The following is a 24,639-nucleotide window of genomic DNA, read 5'->3' on the forward strand; positions in this document are numbered from 1 at the left end:
ATGGCACCATTTTGAGGAGTGGAGAGGGACTGAATGGGTTATAGCAGTAGAGTAAGATCCCTCATGTTTCTAGTGGAAGGAGGGTTTTTAGTTTGAAAAGAGTAAAGACCAGAGGATAAGGGCTCTATTTAAACCATATCATTGAAGTTGAGTGTTACATCATGAATTAAATTTAAAGTCTATGTTCCTGCTTTAAGGCGTCTGCATGCTTCCCAGCCAAAACGGTTTGGAAGAGTTTCTGCATATACACTGCTGAAAAAAATAAAGGGAACACTTAAACAACACATTGTAACTCCAAGTCAATCACACTTCTGTGAAATCAAACTGTCCATTTAGGAAGCAACACATGCTGTTGTGCAAATGGAATAGACAACAGGTGGAAATTATAGGCAATTAGCAAGTCACCCCCAATAAATGAGTGGTTCTGCAGGTGGTGACCACAGACCACTTCTCAGTTCCTATGCTTCCTGGCTGATGTTTTGGTCACTTTTGAATGCTGGCGGTGCTTTCACTCTAGTGGTGGCATGAGAAGGAGTCTACAACCCACACAAGTGGCTCAGGTAGTGCAGCTCATCCAGGATGGCACATCAATGCGAGCTGTGGCAAGAAGGTTTGCTGTGTCTGTCAGCGTAGTGTCCAGAGCATGGAGGCGCTACCAGGACACAGGCCAGTACATCAGGAGATGTGGAGGAGGCTGTAGGAGGGCAACAACACAGCAGCAAGACCGCTACCTCCGCCTTTGTGCAAGGAGGAGCAGGAGGAGCACTGCCAGAGCCCTGCATAATGAACTCCAGCAGGCCACAAATGTGCATGTGTCTGCTCAAACGGTCAGAAACAGACTCCATGAGGGTGGTATGAGGGCCTGACGTCCACAGGTGGGGGTTGTGCTTACAGCTCAACACCCTGCAGAACGTTTGGCATTTGCCAGAGAACACCAAGATTGGCAAATTCGCTACTTGCGCTCTTCACAGATGAAAGCAGGTTCACACTGAGCACATGTGACAGGCGTGACAGAGCCTGGAGACGCCATGGAGAACGTTCTGCTGCCTGCAACATCCTCCAGCATGACCGGTTTGGCAGTGGGTCAGTCATGGTGTGGGGTGGCATTTCTTTGGGGGGCCGCACAGCCCTCCATGTGCTCGCCAGAGGTAGCCTGACTGCCATTAGGTACCGAGATGAGATCCTCAGACCCCTTGTGAGACCATATGCTGGTGCGGTTGGCCCTGGGTTCCTCCTAATGCAAGACAATGCTAGACCTCATGTGGCTGGAGTGTGTCAGCAGTTCCTGCAAGAGGAAGGAATTGATGCTATGGACTGGCCCGCCTGTTCCCCAGACCTGAATCCAATTGAGCACATCTGGGACATCATGTCTCGCTCCATCCACCAACGCCACGTTGCACCACAGACTGTCCAGGAGTTGGCAGATGCTTTAGTCCAGGTCTGGGAGGAGATCCCTCAGGAGACCATCCGCCACCTCGTCAGGAGCATGCCCATTGTAGGGAGGTCATACAGGCACGTGGAGGCCACACACACTACTGAGCCTCATTTTGACTTGTTTTAAGGACATTACATCAAAGTTGGATGAGCCTGTAGTGTGGTTTTCCACTTTAATTTTGAGTGTGACTCCAAATCCAGACCTCCATGGGTTGATATTTGATTTCCATTGATCATTTTTGTGTGATTTTGTTGTCAGCACATTCAACTATGTAAAGAAAAAAGTATTTAATAAGAATATTTCATTCAGATCTAGGATGTTATTTTAGTGTTCCCTTTTATTTTTCTGAGCAGTGTATTATGACGCCTTTTGTGATGTTTTTGTTCGTTTTGGACTTTGAGTTTTTAGAGGGGCTGTTCAGGCATGCTCTTAACCACTAGGCTATCTGTCACCCAGAATGAATAGAGCGCCAAGACATTCTTCCTATCCACACGTACCTCGGGGTACAAAGTGACAATCCAAACAGACAGACTGCTTCTCAAGAACTAATTGGTACCCAAATCACCAATATTGTCACTGTAAGTAGTTGTTTGATGACGGGAAAGACTAAATTAGAATGATGACATCAGATGTAGGATAAGACAAAGATCCCACAGTATGCTGTAACACTGATGGGGCTGCTCTACCAGAAACAGATGAAGATACCACAGTATGCTGTTACACTGAAGGGCTGCTCTACCAGAAACAGATGAAGATACCACAGTATGCTGTAACACTGATGGGGCTGCTCTACCAGAAACAGATGAAGATACCACAGTATGCTGTTACACTGTTTTGGCTGCTCTACCAGAAACAGATGAAGATCCCACAGTATGCTGTAAAACTGATGGGGCTGCTCTACCAGAAACTGATGAAGATACCACAGTATGCTGTAACACTGATGGGGCTGCTCTACCAGAAACAGATGAAGATACTACAGTATGCTGTTACACTGATGGGGCTGCTCTACCAGAAACAGATGAAGATACCACAGTATGCTGTTACACTGATGGGGCTGCTCTACCTGAAACATATGAAGATACCACAGTATGCTGTTACACTGATGGGGCTGCTCTACCAGAAACAGATGAAGATACTACAGTATGCTGTTACACTGATGGGGCTGCTCTACCAGAAACAGATGAAGATACCACAGTATGCTGTTACACTGATGGGGCTGCTCTACCAGAAACAGATGAAGATACCACAGTATGCTGTAACACTGATGGGGCTGCTCTACCAGAAACAGATGAAGATACCACAGTATGCTGTAACACTGATGGGGCTGCTCTACCAGAAACAGATGAAGATACTACAGTATGCTGTTACACTGATGGGGCTGCTCTACCAGAAACAGATGAAGATACCACAGTATGCTGTAAAACTGATGGGGCTGCTCTACCAGAAACGGATGAAGATGCCACAGTATGCTGTAACACTGATGGGGCTGCTCTACCAGAAACGGATGAAGATACTACAGTATGCTGTTACACTGATGGGGCTGCTCTACCAGAAACAGATGAAGATACCACAGTATGCTGTTACACTGATGGGGCTGCTCTACCTGAAACATATGAAGATACCACAGTATGCTGTTACACTGATGGGGCTGCTCTACCAGAAACAGAAGAAGGGGGATAGGGTTTGCAAAATTCCAGTCACTCCCCAAATTCCCAGGTTTTCTAGAAATCTCTGTTGGAAGTTTACTGGATTTCCTGCTTATTCCCTCCTGATTCCAGGAATCTTCCAACCAGTATTTTAGAAAAACCTGGGAATTTTTGCAGAGTTACTGGAATTGTGCAACCCCAATGGGGATAACAATATACAGCAGGTCCAAGGTAAAAAGGAAGCATCTCCACATGGACTCCCACAAGCTATTCCTCATATTGTTTAACATAAGGATGATGTCATCATCAGTATAGACAAGTATAAAGGCCTCATTGGAGAAAACTGGACATTCATTGGGTCATAACATTTGATTGAGCCAGGGTTGGTGGGATGGCTTCATAGAGAGTCTCTATCGATGACATGGACTGACTGCAGGGGGTTATTCATCTAAAAGACAATGTCAGGGGATGCCTTGCCACAAGTGCAGGCAACTGCTTGATATTCAAACCAAATGTGTGGAAAAAGCAGGTGAACTAGAAAGAATGAAGAATACAGTGATGGGACAGAAAAGGAATCGTCCACACCTTGCATGATTGTAATGGGTCTCGGTCAGCTATGTACATCCGAATACATGTTTATTTATAGATACTTCTCTCTAATATATTAATGTACAAAATATAGAATCTAAAATATCTGATAGGGTTTGGTGTTTGAGTCAAAATACAAAATGTCAAATACAAAACTTTTCGTTGACATCCTCAGTTGAGTGTCGTCAGTTAAAGCATGTGTGTCTATGTGCATGTATGTGTGTCTATGTGCATGTATATGTGCATGTATGTGTGTCTATGTGCATGTATGTGCGTCTATGTGCATGTATGTGTGTCTATGTGCATGTATGTGCGTCTATGTGCATGCGTCTATGTGCGTGTATGTGCGTCTATGTGCATGTATGTGTCTATGTGCATGTATGTGCGTGTATGTGCGTGTATGTGCATGTGCGTGTATGTGCATGTATGTGCGGCTATGTGCATGTACGTGCATGTATATGTGCTGCTATGTGCATGTACGTGCGGCTATGTGCATGTACGTGCGGCTATGTGCATGTACGTGCGGCTATGTGCATGTCTATGTGCGGCTATGTGCATGTATGTGCGTCTATGTGCATGTACGTGCGGCTATGTGCATGTATGTGCGGCTATGTGCATGTACGTGCGGCTATGTGCATGTCTATGTGCATGTACGTGCGGCTATGTGCATGTACGTGCATGTCTATGTGCATGTCTATGTGCGGCTATGTGCATGTACGTGCATGTCTATGTGCATGTATGTGCATGTCTATGTGCATGTCTATGTGCATGTATGTGCATGTCTATGTGCATGTATGTGCATGTCTATGTGCATGTATGTGCATGTCTATGTGCATGTATGTGCATGTCTATGTGCATGTCTATGTGCATGTCTATGTGCATGTCTATGTGCATGTCTATGTGCATGTCTATGTGCATGTCTATGTGCATGTCTATGTGCATGTCTATGTGCATGTCTATGTGCATGTCTATGTGCATGTCTATGTGTGCATGTCTATGTGCATGTCTATGTGCATGTCTATGTGCATGTCTATGTGCATGTCTATGTGCATGTCTATGTGCATGTCTATGTGCATGTCTATGTGCATGTCTATGTGCGCGGCTATGTGCATGTCTATGTGCGTCTATGTGCATGTCTATGTGCGCGGCTATGTGCATGTCTATGTGCGTCTATGTGCATGTATGTGTGTCTATGTGCGTGTATGTGTGGCTAGCATATGTCTGTGTGTTTTTGCCCCTGTGGTTGCATGATGTGTGTTGTATAGTGTAGAGCTCTGTAAACTCACACTGAACAGAGCAGTCTCACTGGTCGTTCAAGTAGCCAGCCAGGTTAACACGGCCCACCAAGGCTCCCTACTAGAGATGAAACACACTGCTCCTTCCTATCTGACCAACTCCAGTAAAAGGTTTGATAGTGCTTCTGTGCTGGCTGGCAATGTTAGTACATAGTGTACCCATGGTTTGGAGAATTGTAATATCTGTACCACTCAAGTATACAAAGACAGCATACATGGACTGTATGAACAAAAAACACTTTTTTCCAGATGTACTGTATATATATATAAAGTACCAATTAAAAGTTGGAACACAACTACTCATTCAAGGGTTTTTCTTTATTTTTACTATTTTATACATTGTAGAATAATAGTGAAGACATCAAAACTATGAAATAACACATGGAATCATGTAGTAACCAGAAAAGTGTTAAAATCGTAACATTTTATCTTTGAGATTCTTCAAAGTAGCCACCCTTTTGCCTTGACATCTTTGCATTCTCTCAACCAGCTTCATGAAACGACAGTCAATCATTACTTTAAGACATGGTCAGTCAATATGGAAAATCTGAAGAACTTTGAACATTTCTTCAAGTGCAGTCGCAAAAACCATTAAGCGCTATGATGAAACTGGCTCTCATGAGCACCGCCACAGGAAAGGAAGACCCAGAGTTACCTCTAATGAACTTATCCTCCGCAGCACAGTTACCAGCCTCAGAAATCGACAATTAACTGCACCTCACAGAGTTCAAGTAACAGATACATCTCAACATTAACTGTTCAGAGGAGTCAGGCCTTCATAGTCGAATTGCTGCAAAGAAACCACTACTAAAGGACACCAATAATAAGAGACTTGCTTGGGCCAAGAAACATAAGCAATGGGCATTAGACTGGTGGAAATATGTCCTCTGGTCTGATGAGTCCATATTTGAGATGCCGTGTCTTTGTGAGATGTTCTCCGCATGTGTGGTTCCTATTTATTTAGAATTCAAGGCACACTTAACCAGCATGGCTACCACAGCATTCTGCAGCGATATACCATCCCATCTGGTTTGCGCTTAGTGTGACTATCATCTGTTTTTCAACAGGACAATGACCCAACACACCTCCAGGCTGTGTAAGGGCTATTTAACTAAGAAGGAGAGTGATGGAGTGCTGGTTCAGATGACCTGACCTCCACAATCACCCGACCTCAAACCAATTGAGATGGTTTGGGATGAGTTGGACTGCAAAGTGAAGGAAAAGCAGGCAACAAGTGCTCAGCATATGTGGGAACCCCTTCAAGGCTGTTGGAAAATGATTCCTTGTGAAGGTGGTTGAGAGAATGCCAAGAGTGTGCAAAGTTGTCATCAAGTCAAAGGGTGGCTACTTTGAAGAATCTAAAATCTAAAATATATTTTGATTTGTTTAACAATTTTTTTGGTTACCACATGATTCCCTTTGTGTTATTTCATAGTTTTGATGTCTTCACTATTATTGTACAATGCAGAAAATAGTAAAAATGAAGCAAATCTTGAATGAGTAGGTGTGTCCAAACTTTTGACTGGTACTGTATATTACAGTACATTCAAAGTATTCTGACCCCTTGACGTTTCCACATTCTGTTACATACAGCCTTATTCTAAAATTGGATTCAATAGTTTTTCACCCTCATCAATCTACACACAATAAGCCATAAGGACAAAGCAAAAAGCAGGTTTGGAATTTTTTTGTTGGAAAATGGGAATATCACATTTACATAAGTATTCCGACCATTTTACGCAGTACTTTGTTGAAGCACCTTTGACAGTGATTACAGCCTCAAGTTTTCTTGGGTATGACGCTACAAACTTGGCACACCTGTATTTGGGGAGTTCTCCCATTTTTTTCTCTCAGCAGATCATCTCAAGCTCTGTCAGGTTGGATGGGGAACGTGGCTGCACAGCTATTTTCAGGTCTCCAGAGATGTTTGATCAGGTTCAAGTCCGTGCTCTGGCTGGGCCACTCATGGACATTCAGAGACTTGTCCCAAAGCCACTCCTTGGCTGTGTGCTTAATGCCGTTGTCCTGTTGAAAGGTAAACCTTCGCACCAGTCTGAGGTCCTGAGAACTCTGGACCAGGTTTTCATCAAGGATCTCTCTGTACTTTGCTCCGGTCATCTTTCCCTCGATCCTGAATAGTCTCCCAGTCGCTGCCACTGAAAAACATTGCCACAGCATGATGCTGCCACCACCATGCTTCACCGTAGGGATGGTATTGGCCAGGTGTGAGCGGTCCTGGTTTCCTCCAGACATGACGCTTGGCATTCAGGCCAAATAATCTTTTTTCTCCTGGTCTGAGAGTCCATTAGGTGGCTTTTGACAGCCCGCTTGGAGATACCCCGATTGCTCAGTTTGGCTGGGCGGCCAGCTCTCGGAAGAGTCTTGGTTGTTCCAAACTTCATCCATTTAAGAATGATGAAGGCCACTGTGTTCTTGAGGACCTTCAAGGCTGCAGCAATGTTTTGCTACCCTTCCCCAGATCTGTGCCTCACGTCCAATCAATTGGATTTACCACAGGTGGACTCCAAGTTGAAAAACATCTCAAGGATGATCAATGGAAACAGGATTTACCTTATCTCAAGGGTCTGAATACTTACGTAAATAAGGTTTGTCAGTTTTTTATTTTGAATACATTTGCAAACATTTCTAAAAACCTGGTTTCGCTTTGTCGTTATGGGGTATTGTGTGTAGACTGATGAGGACATGTTTTATTTAATCCATTTTAGAAAAAGTCTAACACAATCAAATGTGGAAAAGGCGAAGGGGCCTGAATACTTTCAGAATGTTTTACGTGTTTATATGGGTTTCAGTGTCTTCATGCAGGTTTTGTTTAGAGCGACTTGGATCTTTCAGCAGAATGTCTATGAAGACACACATATTGGATCGATTTCCACAGAAAAACTTAGAGATCTACAGGACTGCGAGATGATTGGCTTTTAGCCGTTCCTTAACTCACACTATGACCTATAGAAATAAGACCTTGAGAGAATGCTGCTGTCACAATGTGTCTCTGTCTGCTGTAGTCTGATGGGATTTCTTTGGTCTCTTCAGAGAACCCAGGCCCTCTAAGCTCCTCCCTGTCTCTTTCCCCCAAGCCGAGAGGAGGCTGGGTGGGGTCTCCTTCACTCTGGTCCAATCGGAGTCTGACCTCTGCAGGTAGGGAGGAGATAAACCTAGGACAAGGGGTGTTGGTGGGGGGCAGTCAGTTCCCCAAGCTAACACAGGTCCATGGGCCTGCTCGTCAAAGACTTGGGGGAGGGGGGGGTCAGCCCCCTTTAGTCCAATCACCCCTCTCCTCTCAGCCTTTTCCTGCACCAGTGTCAGCCTGTTACTGGGGCTGCTTCTGAATAGGCTGTGTCTGAAATGGCACCCAATTTCCTATATAGTGCACTACTTTTAAACAGAGCCCTATGTCCCTGGTCAAAAGTAGTGTACTATATAGGGAATAGGTTTCCATTTGGGACACAGCCTGGGTGTTAACTGCTGGGAGGTCCTCCAGTGAGGAAGTAGGTCTGCATTTCTCCTTTACCCTTCACCTTGACGAGGCCTCGGCACTCTAGTGTGTAGTTATAGGAGTTCAGCACGTTGTACAGGTCAGAGGTCACCTGGTGGGAGAAAGGCCAGAGGAAGGAGAGAGAGAGGAAAAGAAAGGTAGTCATGAAGTCACACAGAGGACAGCAGTGTTCACATATCTTGATCATAAGCACACTACCTGCCATTTCACACTGCCAAATTATAATATTGTAAAAGATCGACACAAGGTAAAAAAAGAGTTCACACTGCAATCTATGCTTCCATGTGCTTTATTGACGATGTTTCGACCCTTAGGTCTTCATCATAGTTACAATAAAGTCACAATAGAAATTCTTGGCGTGTTATCAGTTTCTTCTGTGCTGTGTCTGAGTTACCTGGATCCGCTCAGGTACACCGGTGCTGTCCATGCGGCTGGCCACGTTGACGGTATTCCCCCAGATGTCATACTGGGGCTTCCTGGCCCCGATCACCCCAGCCACCACCGGACCCATGTTCAGACCTGCACCGGTGGAGAGGGACATGGTTCAGCATGTTTTTAACAATATATACAGTATGTTCAATATATTTTTTTTTATCGCTCAGCAGACTTTTCCCTGGTGAGGTCACATTAATTCCATTACTCATTATAGACTTTGTGAGGCACTACTGCTTAAGGATATCGTTCTTCTCATGAATTCACATCAAAATGAACAAGGCAACAAAATAATCTTTCCCAGAGGCAGCTTTACCGATCTTCATCTTGAAGTTATTGAAGGAGTGTTCGTTAATGTACTTCATCTGATCCATGAGTCTCATAGCGTAGTCTGCGAGGGCTCTGATGTGTGAGCGGCCTTCCTTGTCGTAGGTAGAGTCGTTGAGGCCAGAGGCTGCCATGTAGGTACTGCCGATGGTCTTTATCTTCTCCAGCTGGCGGAACTGGTCCTCACTGATGATCTGGGGGGAGAGGAGGACAATAGGGAAGTGAAAGACATTTACTAGTTAGTTAACTTGGGTTAATAGCATTGATATTGTTAGCTCTATTTCAACATAACAGGGTCCAATAATAGTCACTAGTGCCAATACTTTAGTAATATTAGGAGTAATGGGACAGAACATATGGTCAGTGTAAACACACACACACACACACAGAGAGAGAGAGAGAAAGGCCCCTCTCACCTTGTTAAATTCTGTGGTAATCTCAATGAGCAGGTGGACACTCCACTCCCTCTCTCTCTTCATCTCTCTCCCCTTCCCCCCCATCCTCATACCTCTCTCCCTCCGCCCATCCTCATACCTCTCTCCCTCCTCCCATCCACATATCCATCTCCTCCCTTCCACATATCATATCTTCCTCATACCTCTATCCTCCTCCCTATCCTCATACCTCTCTCTTCTCCTCCCCATCCTCCTTCCCCATACCTCTCCTCCTCCCCATCCTCACAACTTTAACTCTACTCCCCATCCTCATACCTCTCTCCTCCTCCCCCCTCCTCATACCTCTCTCCTCCTCTCCATTCTCATACCCCTCTCTACTCCCCATCCTCATTCCTCCCCCATCCTCACATCTCTCTCCTCCTCCCCATCCCCATCTCTCTCTCCTGATTCCCCATTCTCACACCCTCTCCTCCTCTCCATCCTCATACCTCTCTTCTCCTTCCTCATCCTCACACCTCTCTCCTCCTCCCCCATCCTCACACCTCTCTCCTCCTCCCCCATCCTCACACCTCTCTCCTCCTCCCCCATCCTCACACCTCTCTCCCCCTCCCCCATCCTCACACCTCCCTCCCCCATTCTCACACCTCTCTCCCCCATCCTCATACCTCTCCTCCTCCCCCATCCTCACACCTCTCTCCTCCTCCCCATCCTCACACCTCTCTCCTCCTCCCCATTCTCATACCCTCTCTCCTCCCCCCCCATCCTCACACCTCTCTCCTCCTCCTCCCCATCCTCACACTCTCTCCCTCTCCCCTCATCCCCATTCCCCATACCTCTCTCCTCCTCCCCCCATTCTCATCCTCCACCTCCCCATTCTCATACCTCCTCCTCCTCCCCATTCTCATACCTATCTCCTCCTCCCCATTCTCCCTCATCTCCTCCTCCCCCATTCTCATACCTCTCTCCTCCTCCCCCATTCTCATACCTCTCTCCTCCTCCCCCTCCCCCCATCCCCCCCCTCATACCTCTCTCCTCCCCCCCATCCTCATACCTCCCCCCCCTCTCCTCCTCCCCCATCCTCATCATCTCTCCTCCACCCCCATTCTCATACCTCTCCCCCATCCTCATACCTCTCTCTCCCCACTCCCTTCTCACCTCGTCAAAATCTGCAATGATCTCGTTGAGCAGCCTGAGACACTCCACTCCTTCGTTGTTGGCCTCCAGCTCTATGTAGAACTCAGAGAAGTTGGAGATCGAGGCGAACATGACGGCCACACACTCACAGGACTGGTAGTAGAGCTCGTCGTTCCGACGCTCTCGCGCCAGAAAGTGAGCAGCCACGTCTTTGGGGAGGATGTTGTGGAGGAGGCGACGGTTGTAAGCCTGTAGCTCCTCCATCTCCTCTTTCTCCTCTGTGGCCTGGAGGGAGGGAGGGTCAAGGAGGTATCAATGACCTTGGATGGCACACAAACACACACACCTACCTGTAGTTTCCAGAGGAAGTCGAGTCTGGCTGTGGACTCCACCTGCTGGGCGTGTAGATACAAAGCCAGGACGAAGACAGTGATGACGACAGGAGTCATGATCTTCAGAGGGACCTTAGAGTCCATCACACAGCTGGACAGAGAGGACAGATACCAAAGATCAACTACAGGCCTGAGGCCACCGCACTCTTTAATCTATGTTATTCAATGAGGCTAGATACTACATACTATTACTAAACAATATACAAGGTCACAACACTGTTTATCAATGTTATCTAACTACCTGAGGCATATGAAGTGCCAGGAAGATCTACATGATGCATTGAAGCTACAGCATATTGGATACAATTGATCTCAATCAATTTGTGCATTTCAATTTGTTTCCAGTGGTTTAATAGTGTTAAGCTACATAAATCTCACCTTGTTCCATTTATGTGCTCACTGTGAAGAGAAAACAAAGAAATAACATTTTAGGGAGAGAGGCAACTGAACCCACTCCATCTGAAGACGGATAACCATAGACAGGACCTGACCTAACCAACAGTCATCCATTACATTAAGTCAACTCAGGACAGGTTTTAATTTAAATCTGCTTGTCGTGAATAAATAGCATGGGTTAGAGCAAAGCATCAGTCCACCCATCAATACCTTTCACCTCAATCTAACATTTACCGACTGGGCAATTTACACAGGCCAGAGTTGTTCTCGTCCATCATATCTAAAGCTAGGTGTACATCAGTAAACAAACATATGAGACAGCCGACACTCTAGTGCTTCACTCTGAAGAACATTAGCATAAAATACTATTGACTCATCGGTTATCTATCTTCCTTTCATGACTTTGTTTGGTACCTTGCTGTACCTGCATGCTAATGGGTGTTCTAAACTACTCACATAGCGTTGGCCATGACCAGCAGGTCTACGTTGTCGAACAGGCTGACCTCTGGCACCTCCATGATGAGGATGTAGAAGATCTCCATGAAGAGCATGAGTAGGAGTTTACCTATACTGCTGACCTGTAGGAAAACCGAGCTGGCCAGCAGGGTCAACAACACACAGGAAGAGAAGTACTACAGCGGGAGAGAGAGAGAGGATGGGGAACAGGGAGGAAGAGAGAGAGAGGGGGAACAGGGAGAACAGGGAGGAAGAGAGAGAGAGAGAGGGAGGGGGAACAGGGAGGAAGAGAGAGAGAGAGGGATGGGGAACAGGGAGGAAGAGAGAGAGAGGGAGGGATGGGGAACAGGGAGGAAGAGAGAGAGAGAGGGGAACAGGGAGAAGAGAGAGAGAGAGAGGGAGGGGGGGAACAGGGAGGAAGAGAGCGAGAGAGAGGGATGGGGAACAGGGAGGAAGAGAGAGAGAGAGAGGGATGGGGAACAGGGAGGAAGGAGGAAGAGGGAGGGGGAACAGGGAGAGAGAGAGAGGGAGGGGGAACAGGGAGGAAGAGAGAGAGAGAGAGGGGAGGGGGAACAGGGAGGGGAGGAAGAGGGATGGGGAACAGAGAGAGGGAGGGGGAACAGGGAGAAAGAGAGAGAGAGAGAGAGAGGGATGGGGAACAGGGAGGAAGAGAGAGAGAGGGAGGGGGAACAGGGAGGAAGAGAGGAAGAGAGAGAGAGGGATGGGGAACAGGGAGGAAGAGAGAGAGAGGGAGGGGGAACAGGGAGGGAGGGTGGGTGGATGGGGGACAGGGATGTAGAGATGAGGGGCGAGGGAGACATAGAGAGAGAGATGTCAAACATTTGCAAATGTTTTAGCATAACCATTGTGAAAAGTATTGGCCACTTCTGGCATATAATCAGTACAGTGAGAATGACTGCTCAAGCCTAGCTTCTTCTATTTATATTGTTGTTTATATATGTTTTTTTTACACACACACCTCAGGGAAGTTGCAGTTGGGTGAGGGGCTGCCACAGAAGCCGTCCAGTGATTCGAGGGTGTAGTTGAGGCTGCGTGCATGGCAGGCGTTCACACTGCTGCGACTGATGTTCAGTTCCCAGCTCAGACACTCCCTCAGGTCTCCAGTACTGCAGGTGAACTAGGGGGCAGAGGACAGAGGTCAAAGGGGGTTCACATGATTATGAATGAAAACTGGGTAGTGTTTAGTAGGCACAAAATGTCTGAACTTCTGTCCAATAATAAATACTTTTTGTTTTCCGTTCTGCTACGAAGTGCCCTAATTAACACAACCCTGGAGACTTTACGTAGGATGACCACAGATGTCAGACACTCTTTTTACACCTTCAAATGATCTGTGCAACCATTTGGAGTGGAGGCTCAGGGACTTACGATGTTGATGAAGGCAGAGAGAAAGATCAGGAGGATGGTGAAGACTCCCACCAGGGTGCTGTTGAGTCTGGACTGGACTATCATCTTGGACAGAGTCTGTAGAGACACTGGGAAAAACTGTCCCCGGGGAGGGGGGTATGGTTAGTAGGTCAGTCTCAAGTATTTTGGGTTACTAGAGAGCGTTATGTTTGTATCCTACAGCCAACAATCCCAGGTATGACTGTGGGTGCAATTTGACACATGCTGGTAGAAGTGATGCCTACCCCTTTCCCACAAAACCAGAATCCTTGCAATGCCAGGATCAAGCATGCAGTATTTTCAACATGTAAACAATGTGATCTGATTTGTTTCATAATGGTAGTCTAGACTGATAGTTCCACCAGTTAGGTTCCTTTTGAATAGTGTGAATTGGTGAAAAAATAGAAGTTTATTTCACTTCATTTGAATACACTATCATGAAGAGCACATGTTTAACTTAATATTAAACATGTGTTCCAATCTCAGGAAGTTAAATAAAAATGGCTACAGTAGGGGCCTATTAAGGGCCAAATAAAGTAACAGGGTTGATGTAAAAGAAAATGTCCATAAAGAGTAGAACCAGCTCACCTGCTTTTACACTAGGATTTTACTTTTAGATGTTCAATGTTTCTTTTGGAAAAGGTATTTAAAAATGAATAGTTATACATATTAAAATGAGAGTTCGAATTTTTCATGTAGTCTATATAAGAGGCTTTTAAAATTCAATATTGGTGCACAATTTCTCCTTAAAATATCAAAGGGATGCAAAACGCACTGATTTGGTGGATGGTATTTGACCTGGGGAGTTATAAAGAATCCTCTTTGGAATTCTAAACCCCTCCGTTTTCCAAAGCTTACAGTGCTACAATGACAATATTCATCACAAATCCCTCAACTACAGAAGATCAAGTGCCTGTTCTTCTTCTTCTTGTTTCCAATATTATTTCGGGCCTATTTCATCCCCCCAAGCTGGCCATTTCCCAATGAGGAGACAGCAGGAAATGAAATACCCAGAGGGCGCTCCAGGAACAACAACAACAGCTATAACATCATCAGATCGCTGCCGTCGATCACAAATGTCCACAACTGACAAAACAGTAACACCCCTAAAGTGAGTTTACATCCACGTTAATCTTTCGCCCAATTAGATGCCATTTCCTCTCTAGATGCCTCACTGAGCAGTCTGACTCTACAGGGGACTGCTGCTCTCAGGGCCGGGAAGATCAACACCATCCACCTCGCAGGTTTACCTGCTTTGTGTTCTTCCCTGTCATGCTGTGAAATTAGACATGTTATAGGGGCACCAGGTAGCATAGAGGTTAAGAGTATGGAGCCAGTAAGCGAAAGGTCGCTGGTTTGAATCCCTGAGCCAACTAGGTAAAAAATATGTTGACGTGCCACTGAGCAAGGCACTTGTCGGCGCCTGTCAGTCGCTCTGGATAACAGCACTGACTATATTATAAATGTATACTGCATGATACAACATTCCCAGACAGCCACAGAGACGCGTCAGGCTAAGTGGCTATGTGGGTATTGGATGGATGGATGGATGGGCAGTGGTGTTGCACATTGTGGTATGGACATTGACGTCGTAGTATGCAGAGGCTTCGGGAACACAAACACAATCCTTGAAAAACACAAGTACTCAAATCAAATCAAATTTTATTGGTCACTTACACATGGTTAGCAGATGTTATTGTGAGTGTAGCGAAATGCTTATGCTTCTAGATCCGACAGTGCAGCAGTATCTAACAGGCATATCTAACAATTCCACAACAAAACCTAATACACACAATCTAGTAAAGGAATGGGATAAGAATATATAAGTATAAAATATAGGGATGAGCAGTGACAGAGTGGCTAAGATGCAATAGATAGTAAAGAATAGATAGTGAAGAATACAATATATGTTATATACAGTTGAAGTTTAAATACACCTTAGCCAAATACATTTAAACTCAGTTTTTCACAATCCCTGACATTTACTCCTAGTAAAAATTCCCTGTCTTAGGTCCATTGGGATCACCACTTTATTTTAAGAATGTGAAATGATTTATTTCAGCTTTTATTTCTTTCATCACATTCCCAGTGGGTCAGAAGTTTACATACACTCAATTAGTATTTGGTAGCATTGGCTTTAACTTGTTTAACTTGGGTCAAATGTTTTGGGTAGCCTTCCATAAGCTTCCCACAATAAGTTGGGTGAAATTTGGCCCATTCCTCCTGACAGAGCTGGTGTAACTGAGTCAGGTTTGTAGGCCTCCTTGTTCGCACACGTTTTTTCAGTTCTGCCCACAAATGGTCTATAGGATTGAGGACAGGGCTTTGTGATGGCCACTACAATACCTTGACTTTGTTGTCCTTAAGCCATTTTGCCGCAACTTTGGAAATATGCTTGGGGTCATTGTCCATTTGGAAGACCCATTTGCGACCAAGCTTTATCTTCCTGACTAATGTCTTGAGATGTTGCTTCAATATATCCACATAATTTTCCTCCTTCATGATGCCATCTATTATGTGAAGTGCACCAGTCCCTCCTGCAGCAAAGCACCCCCACAACATGATGCTGCCACCCCTGTGCTTCATGGTTGGGATGGTGTTCTTCAGCTTGCAAGCCTCCCATTTTTCCTCCAAACATAACGATGGTCATTGTGGAAAAATAGTTCTATTTTTGTTTCATCAGACCAGAGGACATTTCTCAAAAAAGTACAATCTTTGTCCCCATGTGCAGCTGCAAACCGTAGTCTGTATTTTTTATGCCGGTTTTGAAGCAGTGGCTTCGTCCTTGCTGAGCGGCCTTTCAGGTTATGTCGATATAGGAATCATTTTACTGTGGATATAGATACTTTTGTACCTGTTTCCTCCAGCATCTTCACAAGGTCCTTTGCTGTTGTTCTGGGATTGATTTGCACTTTTTGCACCAAAGTACGTTCATTTCTAGGAGACAGAACGGGTCTCGTGCCTGAGCGGTATGACGGCTGCGTGGTCCCATGGTGTTTATACTTGCATACTATTGTTTGTACAGATGAACGTGGTACCTTCAGGTGTTTGGAAAGGATGAACCAGACTTGGAGGTCTACAATTTTTTTTTTAATGTCTTAGCTGATTTCTTTTGATTTTCCCATGATGTCAAGCAAAGAGGCACTGAGTTTGAAGGTAGGCCTTGAAATACATCCACAGGTACACCTCCAATTGACTCAAATGATGTCAATTAGCCTAACAGAAGCTTCGAAGGCCATTACATAATTTTCTCGAATTTTCCAAGCTGTTTAAAGGCAGAGTCAACTTAGTGTATGTAAACTTCTGACCCACTGGAATTGTGATACAGTGAATTATAAGTGAAATAATCTGTGTGTAAACAATTGTTGAAAAAATTACTGTGTGATGCACAAAGTAGATGTCCTAACTGACTTGCCAAAACTATAGTTTGTTAACAAGAAATTTGTGGAGTGGTTGAAAAATGAGTTTTAATGACTCCAACCTAAGTGTATGTAAACTTCCGACTTCAACTGTACATATGAAATGAATAATGTGAGATATGTGAACATTCTTAAAGTGGCATTATTAAAGTGACTAGTGTTCAATTTATTAAAGTGGCCAATACTATCAAGTCTGTAGATAGGCAGCCGCCTCTCTGTGCTAGTGGTGGCTGTTTAACAATCTTTTGGCCTTGAGATAGATTGAAAAATATCTTCTATCTATCTGTCCCAGCTTTGATACACCTGTACTGATCTCGCCTTCTGGATGGAAGCGGGGTTAACAGGCAGTAGCTCGGGTGGTTGTTGTCCTTGATGATCTTTTTGGCCTTCCTTTGACATCGGGTGGTGTAGGTGTCCTGGAGGGCAGGTAGTTTGCCCCTGGTGATGCATTGTGCAGACGGCACCACCCTCTGGAGAGCCCTGCGGATGTGGGTGGTGCAGTTGCCGTACCAGGCAGTGATTCAGCCCGACGGGATGCTCTCAATTGTGCCCCTGTAAAGGTTAGTGATGGTTTTCGGTGACAAGGCACACTTTTTCAGCCTCCTGAGGTTGAAGAGGCGCTGTTGTGCATTCACCACGCTGTCTGTGTGCGTGGACCATTTCAGTTTGTCGGTGATATGTACACAGAGGAACTTAAAAATGTCCACCTTCTCCACTGCTGTCACGTCGATGTGGATAGGGGGGTGCTCCCTTCGCTGTTTCCTGAAGTCCACGATCATCTCTTTTGCTTTGCTGACATTGAGTGAGAGGTTATTATCCTGACACCACACTCCAAGGGCCTTTTACCCCCTCCCTGTAGGCCGTCTCGTCGTTGTTGGTAATCAAGCCTACCACTGTAGTGTTGTCTACAAACTTGATGACTTGAGTTGGAGGTGTGCATGGCCACACAGTCGTGGGTGAACAGGGAGTACAGGAGGGGCTTGTGGGGCCCCAGTGTTGAGGATCAGCGGAGTGGAGATGTTGTTTGCTACCTTCACCTGGGGGTGCCCCGTCAGGACGTCCAGGACCCAGTTGCACATGGCAGGGTCGAGACCCAGGGTCTCAAGCTTAATGATGAGTTTGGAAGGTACTATGGTGTTGAATGCTGAGCTATAGTCAATGAACAGCATTCTTACATAGGTATTCCTCTTGTCCAGATGGGTTAGGGCAGTGTGCAGTGTGATGGCGAATGCATCGTCTGTGGAACAATTGGGACGGTAAGCAAATTTGAGTGGGTCTAGGGTGTCAGGTAGGGTGGAGGTGATATTGTCCTTGACTAGTCTCTCAAAGCACTTCATGATGACAGAAGTGAGTGCTACAGGACAATAGTCATTTTGTTCAGTTACCTTAGCTTTCTTGGGAATAGGAACAATGGTGGCCATATTGAAGCATGTGGGGACAGCAGACTGGGATAGGGTTTGATTGAATATGTCCGTAAACACACCAGCCAGCTGGTCTGCGCATGCTCTGAGGACGCGGCTAGGGAAGTTGTCTGGGCGGGCAGCCTTGCGAGGATTAACACGTTGAAATATTTTACTCACGTCGGCCATGGAGAAGGAGAGCCCACAGGCTTTGGTAGCGGGCCGTGTTGGTGGCACTGTATTGTCCTCAAAGCGCGTAAAGACGTTGTTTAATTTGTTTGGGAGCAAGAAATTGATATCAGCGACGGGGATGGTTTTCCCTTTATAGTCCATGATTACCTGTAGACCCTGCCACATACGTCTCGTGTTTGAGCTGTTGAATTGCGACTCCACTTTGTCTCTATACTGACGCTTTGCTTGTTTGATTGCCTTACAGAGGGAATAACTACACTGTTTGTATTCGGCCATGTTTCCAGTCGCCCTGATTAAATGTGGTGGTACGTACTGCTGTCCTCAATCCATGGTTACTCACCCCAAAACAGGAGTAGATTGCTGAGACAAACATGACAGCCATCAGGATGATCAGACAGGTGACATAGAACCCAATCATCAGAGTGGAGCTGAGGAGAGAGAGGGAGAGAGAGAGAGGGAGAGAGAGAGAGAGGGAGAGAGAGAGAGGGAGAGAGAGGGGGAGAGAGAGAGAGAGAGAGAGAGAGAGAGAGAGAGAGAGAGAGAGAGAGAGAGAGAGAGAGAGTGAGAGAGAGAGAGAGAGAGAGAGAGAGAGAGAGAGAGAGAGAGAGTGAGAGAGAGAGAGAGAGAGAGAGAGAGAGAGAGAGAGAGAGAGAGAGAGAGAGAGAGAGAGAGAGAGAGAGAGAGAGAGAGAGAGAGAGAGTGAGAGAGAGAGAGAGAGAGAGAGAGAGAGAGAGAGAGAGAGAGAGAGAGAGAGAGAGAGAGAGAGAGAGAGAGAGAGAGAGAGAGAGAGAGAGAGAAAGTAATACCAGTAAATATATCTTAGTGAGAGAAAAGGATTGAGGAAGAGGGGATAAGTAAAAAGGAATGTTAAAGAAAATATTGATAAGGTGAAAGAAAGTGAGTGAGAGAGAAATATATGGGAAGGGGGGGACACCCTTGAGAATGAACAAACAGCCAGCAGCCACAGCGGTACCCATCAGGCCCCCTGGCAGAGGAGAGGAACAGTGGTGACGGGCCTGTCTGGGACTACCTGTCCTGGGTCCCCTGTCTCAGGTACCAGCCTCATCTAGGTCATATTTGTCTCCTCAACTCAACCCCAAAGCCCTGCCCTCAGTCCCAAAGCCCTGTCCTCATCCCCGAAGTCCTGCCCTCAGTCCCAAAGCCCTGTCCTCAGTCCAAAAAGAGCTAGGGCTCCAAGTTGTGAATCATATACAACAACAAAAAAATGAAAAAAATTGCACCAAAGAAAACAAGTGAAAGACCAAATAGTGCAGATAAAAACCAGGTAAAAATGGTGTGCAGGTGAGGTTGGAAGCCCAAAAGGGCTTATATGAAAACTACACCACAAAACCAATATACAAATATATGTACAAAAAAAGTTGTTATCAATCAGTTAAACAAAGTGTATGTGTGTGTGTGCGTGCGTGCGTGTGCGTGTGTGTGTGTGTGTGTGTGTGTGTGTGTGTGTGTGTGTGTGTGTGTGTGTGTGTGAGAGAGAGAGAGAGCTTTAAGTTACAAGGAAGGATATTACTGGGTAGTTTGGTTCATCAGGCTGACTTCTAGTCTATGTTTGAAGTTATTGAGGGATGATGATATTTTGGCAATGTGAAGATAGGAATTCCAGAGCATGGAACCTCTGTATCTACTAGAGTTATGGCAGTGTCTAATGTTGTATGCATGGATTATGGAATTGACTTGGTATAATCTTTTGAATCCATTGATTTGAAGTGTTCAGGTAGGCTGTCTGGAAGGTATGAGTATCTGTTGATGAAAGTGCATCATTGGACAATATTCATGTTGTAGATAGACAATATATTGAGTTTCTCAAACACAGAGGCAGTTGGAGCCAAGTAGTTAGAGGAGGTGGCTAGTCTTCCAAATATATTTTGTGTGATGAGTCATTTGTGTAGGTAGGAAGCATATGTACTAGCCAATATTGCAGTAAATGAGATATGGGTAACTTAAGCTGTATTATAAACTGGGGGGTTCGAGCCCTGAATGCTGAACGATACACGTCAAATAACATACCCCCCGCTCTTGATGTTACAGTGGTGAACAGCATTATAAGGAGACATGTCATAAAGCCTTGTCATGGTTTCAGTTTCAACCATGTTTCTGAAAGGTCAACAATAAAAAACACATAGAGAAGACAGATAATGAACAAGGTGGTCATGATTTTTAGGAAGACTGAATAAGCTTGTATTGGAATTAGATAAACTATTTAACAACCTGTATAGCAGTCTAACATTATAATAGTGTCACGTTCTGACCTTTATTTCCGTTGTTTTGTCATTATTTAGTATGGTCAGGGCGTGAGTTGGGGTGGGCAGTCTATGTTTGTTTTTCTATGATTTTGGGATTTCTATGTTTCGGCCTAGTATGGTTCTCAATCAGAGGCAGGTGTCATTAGTTGTCTCTGATTGAGAATCATACTTAGGTAGCCTGTTTCACTGTTTGTTTGTGGGTGTTTGTTTCCGTGTCTGTGTTTTTCACCACACGGTACTGTTTTGGGTTTCGTTCGTTCCACGTTTATTGTTTTTGTATTCAGTCGTGTTCATGTGTAGTGTTTCTTATTAAAAGGAACCATGGACACTTACCACGCCGCATATTGGTCCTCCGATCCTTCTCGCCTCTCCTCTTCAGACGAAGAGGAGGAAATCCCTTACAAATAGTCACTTGATAGACTCATCTTTGGTAAATTTCAGGACATTTTAATCTGGATCAACACAGTCATTATTTATCACTATCTTCATTAATATCAAATGGTTTGAAGACCAGGTAATCAGGGTTGACATCCTAAGATAGATATACAGTGGGAATCATCCAGAGAGTGAAAGGGAAACAGAATTACATGCCTCACATGTCCAATACATCCACACATTTGTGTTGGTCTCATCAATAGGGATGCACTTCCTGTGGAACATAACACCACTGAAGACTTCAGAGGGTTAGGACCTTTAGAGCAGTGTGTGTTTTTGGTCATGAGGTTAGGTGAAACACATGGTAGAGTAAATATGTAGGTATGTGTGTGTCGAATCAAATGAATCCATGTGATAGATCAACGGACTACAGCCGAGTCCCCTGCGGGGGGGGTGACAAGCTGGTCCTACTTCAGGTATGCGATGTTGCCTCTCTTTCCTTCCTTAGTTAGTCGTGGCAGCAGTTCATTTTGAGGCGTACCTTTTTGAAGAAGCTTTCATTAATGAATAACTTAGTTCCCTTCAGGCACTTGGCATTCTTGAGAATCTCCTCCTTGTTTTTGTACCTGAGCAGTTTCATCAATATAGATCAAGGCCGTCCATCAGGAAAAAAGGTGCCGTTCCTGTGCGCCCTCTCACTGAGCTTAGGGTCCAGTTTCAGATGACCTGTCAGGAGTTTGGCTTCTGTGTCATGTCAAGTTTCAATTTTAACGTCTTCGATTCCATGGATTAGAACGTTATTTAGCCTGGATTGATTTTCCAGGTAATCTCCTTTGGAAGAGAGTTTGTCTAGTTTTGTTTGGAATTTTGCAAAATCTTCTGAGACAGGTTTGAATGTGGCCTGGCTGGGGATATTCGCACCCTTCAGCTAATCCACCTCGGACTGCGTGAAATCCATACTGTATTTGAAGTTCATAGCATCCCTTTTTCTCCCCAACTGGTGGTTACTGAAACTCCCGTATGGACTCAGGAGAGGTGAAGGTCAAGAGCCGTGTGTCCTCCGAAACACAACCCAACCAATCAAGCCGCACTGCTTATTGACACAATGCCTGCTTAACCCGGAAGCCAGCCGCCCCAATGTGTCGAAGGAAACACCGTACATCTGGCGACCGTGTCAGCGTGCATTGCGGAAGGATTTAAAGTTATTGATGCTAGAATCCATTAAGAGTTGCAGGAAGGATTTAAAGTTATTGTTGCTAGAATCAATTAAGAGTTGCAGGAAGGATTTAAAGTTATTGTTGCTAGAATCAATTAAGAGTTGCAGGAAGGATTTAAAGTTATTGTTGCTAGAATCAATTAAGAGTTGCAGGAAGGATTTAAAGTTATTGTTGCTTGAATCCATTAAGAGTTGCAGGAAGGATTTAAAGTTATTGATGCTAGAATCCATTAAGAGTTGCAGGAAGGATTTAAAGTTATTGATGCTAGAATCAATTAAGAGTTGCAGGAAGGATTTAAAGTTATTTTCTTGCAGATCTATTAGATCTTTATAGAACTCTTTATGTTGATCGAATAGATCATGGAATGCAGTGATACATACTCGTCTTCCACATTGAGCTTTGAGGTGTTTTTGCTTCCAGTAAACATGCTAAATATTTGCTATGAACTATAGTGAGTTTGTGAATACAACCCACACCCCACCTCCCTAAAACAAGCTCAGCCAGTGAATTGGCAATCACACATAAGCAACACATACCTAAATTACACACCTGAATCACACACCAGAATCACACACCAGAATCACACACCAGAATCACACACCAGAATCACACAGCAGTACGATAAACAGAGAGAAAGTGGAGGACATATGGATCCTGGCTGCACATAGACTGTAGGAGCGGGAGATGACTCGCAAGCTAGTGCTGTGGATACAAGCAATACGCAGAGCAGTAAGACAAAACACAGGTCAAATCAGTTAGGGAGAGACAGGTAGCAGGAGCATTTGACCCACGGAATGAGTAGCGTGAATGTGCTGTGAATTCTAATAAAAAGATATGGGAAACATTCATTGTGATTTACTAGTAAATAAATTATTCAGCGTTATGGTACTGTATGAATCAACTAGGAGAGATTCAGTACTTACTGTGGTACAATGACAATCTGGATGAAACAGATGAAAAGGAAGACGAGAGAGGCGCAGGCCACGTACGCTCCAAATCTGGAGTCCACTTGTTTGGAGTACTGAAGGACAAATAGAAATGGAAAAATATAAGAGCAGTAAGGTAACCATAGGCTTGCTGACTGCTTCACATCTCACTTGAAACACTTTAGTGCCACTGATGTGAGGACACAACAGCCTCACACTGTGAGAACAGCATGTTACTGGTTATCTATCCATCTATCCATCTATCTATCTATCTATCTATCTATCTATCTATCTATCTATCTATCTATCCATCCATCCATCCATCCATCCATCCATCCATCTATCTATCTATCTATCTATCTATCTATCTATCTATCTATCTATCTATCTATCTATCTATCTATCTATCTATCTATCTATCTATCTATCTATCTATCTATCTATCTATCTATCTATCTATCTATCTATCTATCTATCTATCTATCTATCTATCTATCTATCTATCTATCTATCTATCTATCTATCTATCTATCTATCTATCTATCTATCTATCTATCTATCTATCTATCTATATTCATCCACCTATCTATTCATTCATCCACCTATCTATTCATTCATCCACCTATCTATTCATCCATCTATCCATCCACAAGCAGCCGTGTCTCTGGCTGGGCCTAAAGGATGTGCTCAGGAGATGAATCATGTGCGTGTGTGCGTGCTTCTGGCATAGGTGCTCAGGAGGTGAATTATGAGATCTTTCAGATGAAAGGTAATAGAGGAAGACCAAGTCAGTGATTATCTCTCCCACAGAAAACCGGGCTGGGGGCTGACACACTGAGAGCGGGCTTTGGATCTGTTGTAAGTAGCCACTATACAGCCCATTTACCCAGACGAGAGAGACTGACAGGGAGAGGGGAAAGAGAGGAGGTTGAAAACGGGGCCTCTCTGCTCTCTCTCTCTCTGTGTCTGTCTGTCTGTCTGTCTGTCTGTCTGTCTGTCTGTCTGTCTGTCTGTCTGTCTGTCTGTCTGTCTGTCTGTCTGTCTGTCTGTCTGTCTGTCTGTCTGACATTTCCACTGCTGAAGATCTATCCAGAAGATTCACACAGGGCCTTAGTCCGATTATGTGGATGAATTTCCCTGGAGGAGGACGGCACTACCTTCTTCTCCAGGTCTGGTTCTCTGAAGGTCAGCAGGAACTTCTTGACGTGTTCCGAGCGTAGCCGGTCGATACTCCTGGCGTCGATGGCTCTGCCTAGGAACTCGTCCACCTCGTCTTCTGGGTTCAGGTTTTCCTGCGTGTTTCTGAAAATGAAATGTCTAGATAACACAAGACGAGGAGATACTTTTTTGTTTTCCGTTTCAGGCCGTCACAAGAGGTCCTTCAGCTCTGTGTCTCTGCGGACTAGCCCACCACAAGCCGCTAACTCAC

General features: G+C 44.9%; 1 protein-coding gene across 1 annotated transcript in view; it reads right to left on the minus strand.

The window, feature by feature from the left end:
- Window positions 1–7,610: 7,610 nt before the first annotated feature.
- The window catches only part of LOC112224860 (adenylate cyclase type 5-like), a 131,423-nt gene continuing 114,394 nt past the window's right edge, over window positions 7,611–24,639 (minus strand). The window contains exons 10-21 of the mRNA XM_042306910.1: window positions 24,368–24,512; window positions 23,208–23,305; window positions 18,769–18,856; window positions 13,400–13,516; window positions 12,990–13,148; window positions 12,011–12,186; window positions 11,537–11,557; window positions 11,117–11,249; window positions 10,788–11,051; window positions 9,227–9,431; window positions 8,873–8,997; window positions 7,611–8,569 (exon numbers count right to left, since the gene is read on the minus strand). Of these exons, the coding sequence (XP_042162844.1) occupies window positions 8,441–8,569; window positions 8,873–8,997; window positions 9,227–9,431; window positions 10,788–11,051; window positions 11,117–11,249; window positions 11,537–11,557; window positions 12,011–12,186; window positions 12,990–13,148; window positions 13,400–13,516; window positions 18,769–18,856; window positions 23,208–23,305; window positions 24,368–24,512 (1,660 nt within the window). The 3' untranslated portion in view covers window positions 7,611–8,440. The remainder of the gene's footprint in view (window positions 8,570–8,872; window positions 8,998–9,226; window positions 9,432–10,787; window positions 11,052–11,116; window positions 11,250–11,536; window positions 11,558–12,010; window positions 12,187–12,989; window positions 13,149–13,399; window positions 13,517–18,768; window positions 18,857–23,207; window positions 23,306–24,367; window positions 24,513–24,639) is intronic.

This window comes from Oncorhynchus tshawytscha, linkage group LG26 (genome assembly GCF_018296145.1).
Source record: "Oncorhynchus tshawytscha isolate Ot180627B linkage group LG26, Otsh_v2.0, whole genome shotgun sequence".
Taxonomy (NCBI): domain Eukaryota; kingdom Metazoa; phylum Chordata; class Actinopteri; order Salmoniformes; family Salmonidae; genus Oncorhynchus; species Oncorhynchus tshawytscha.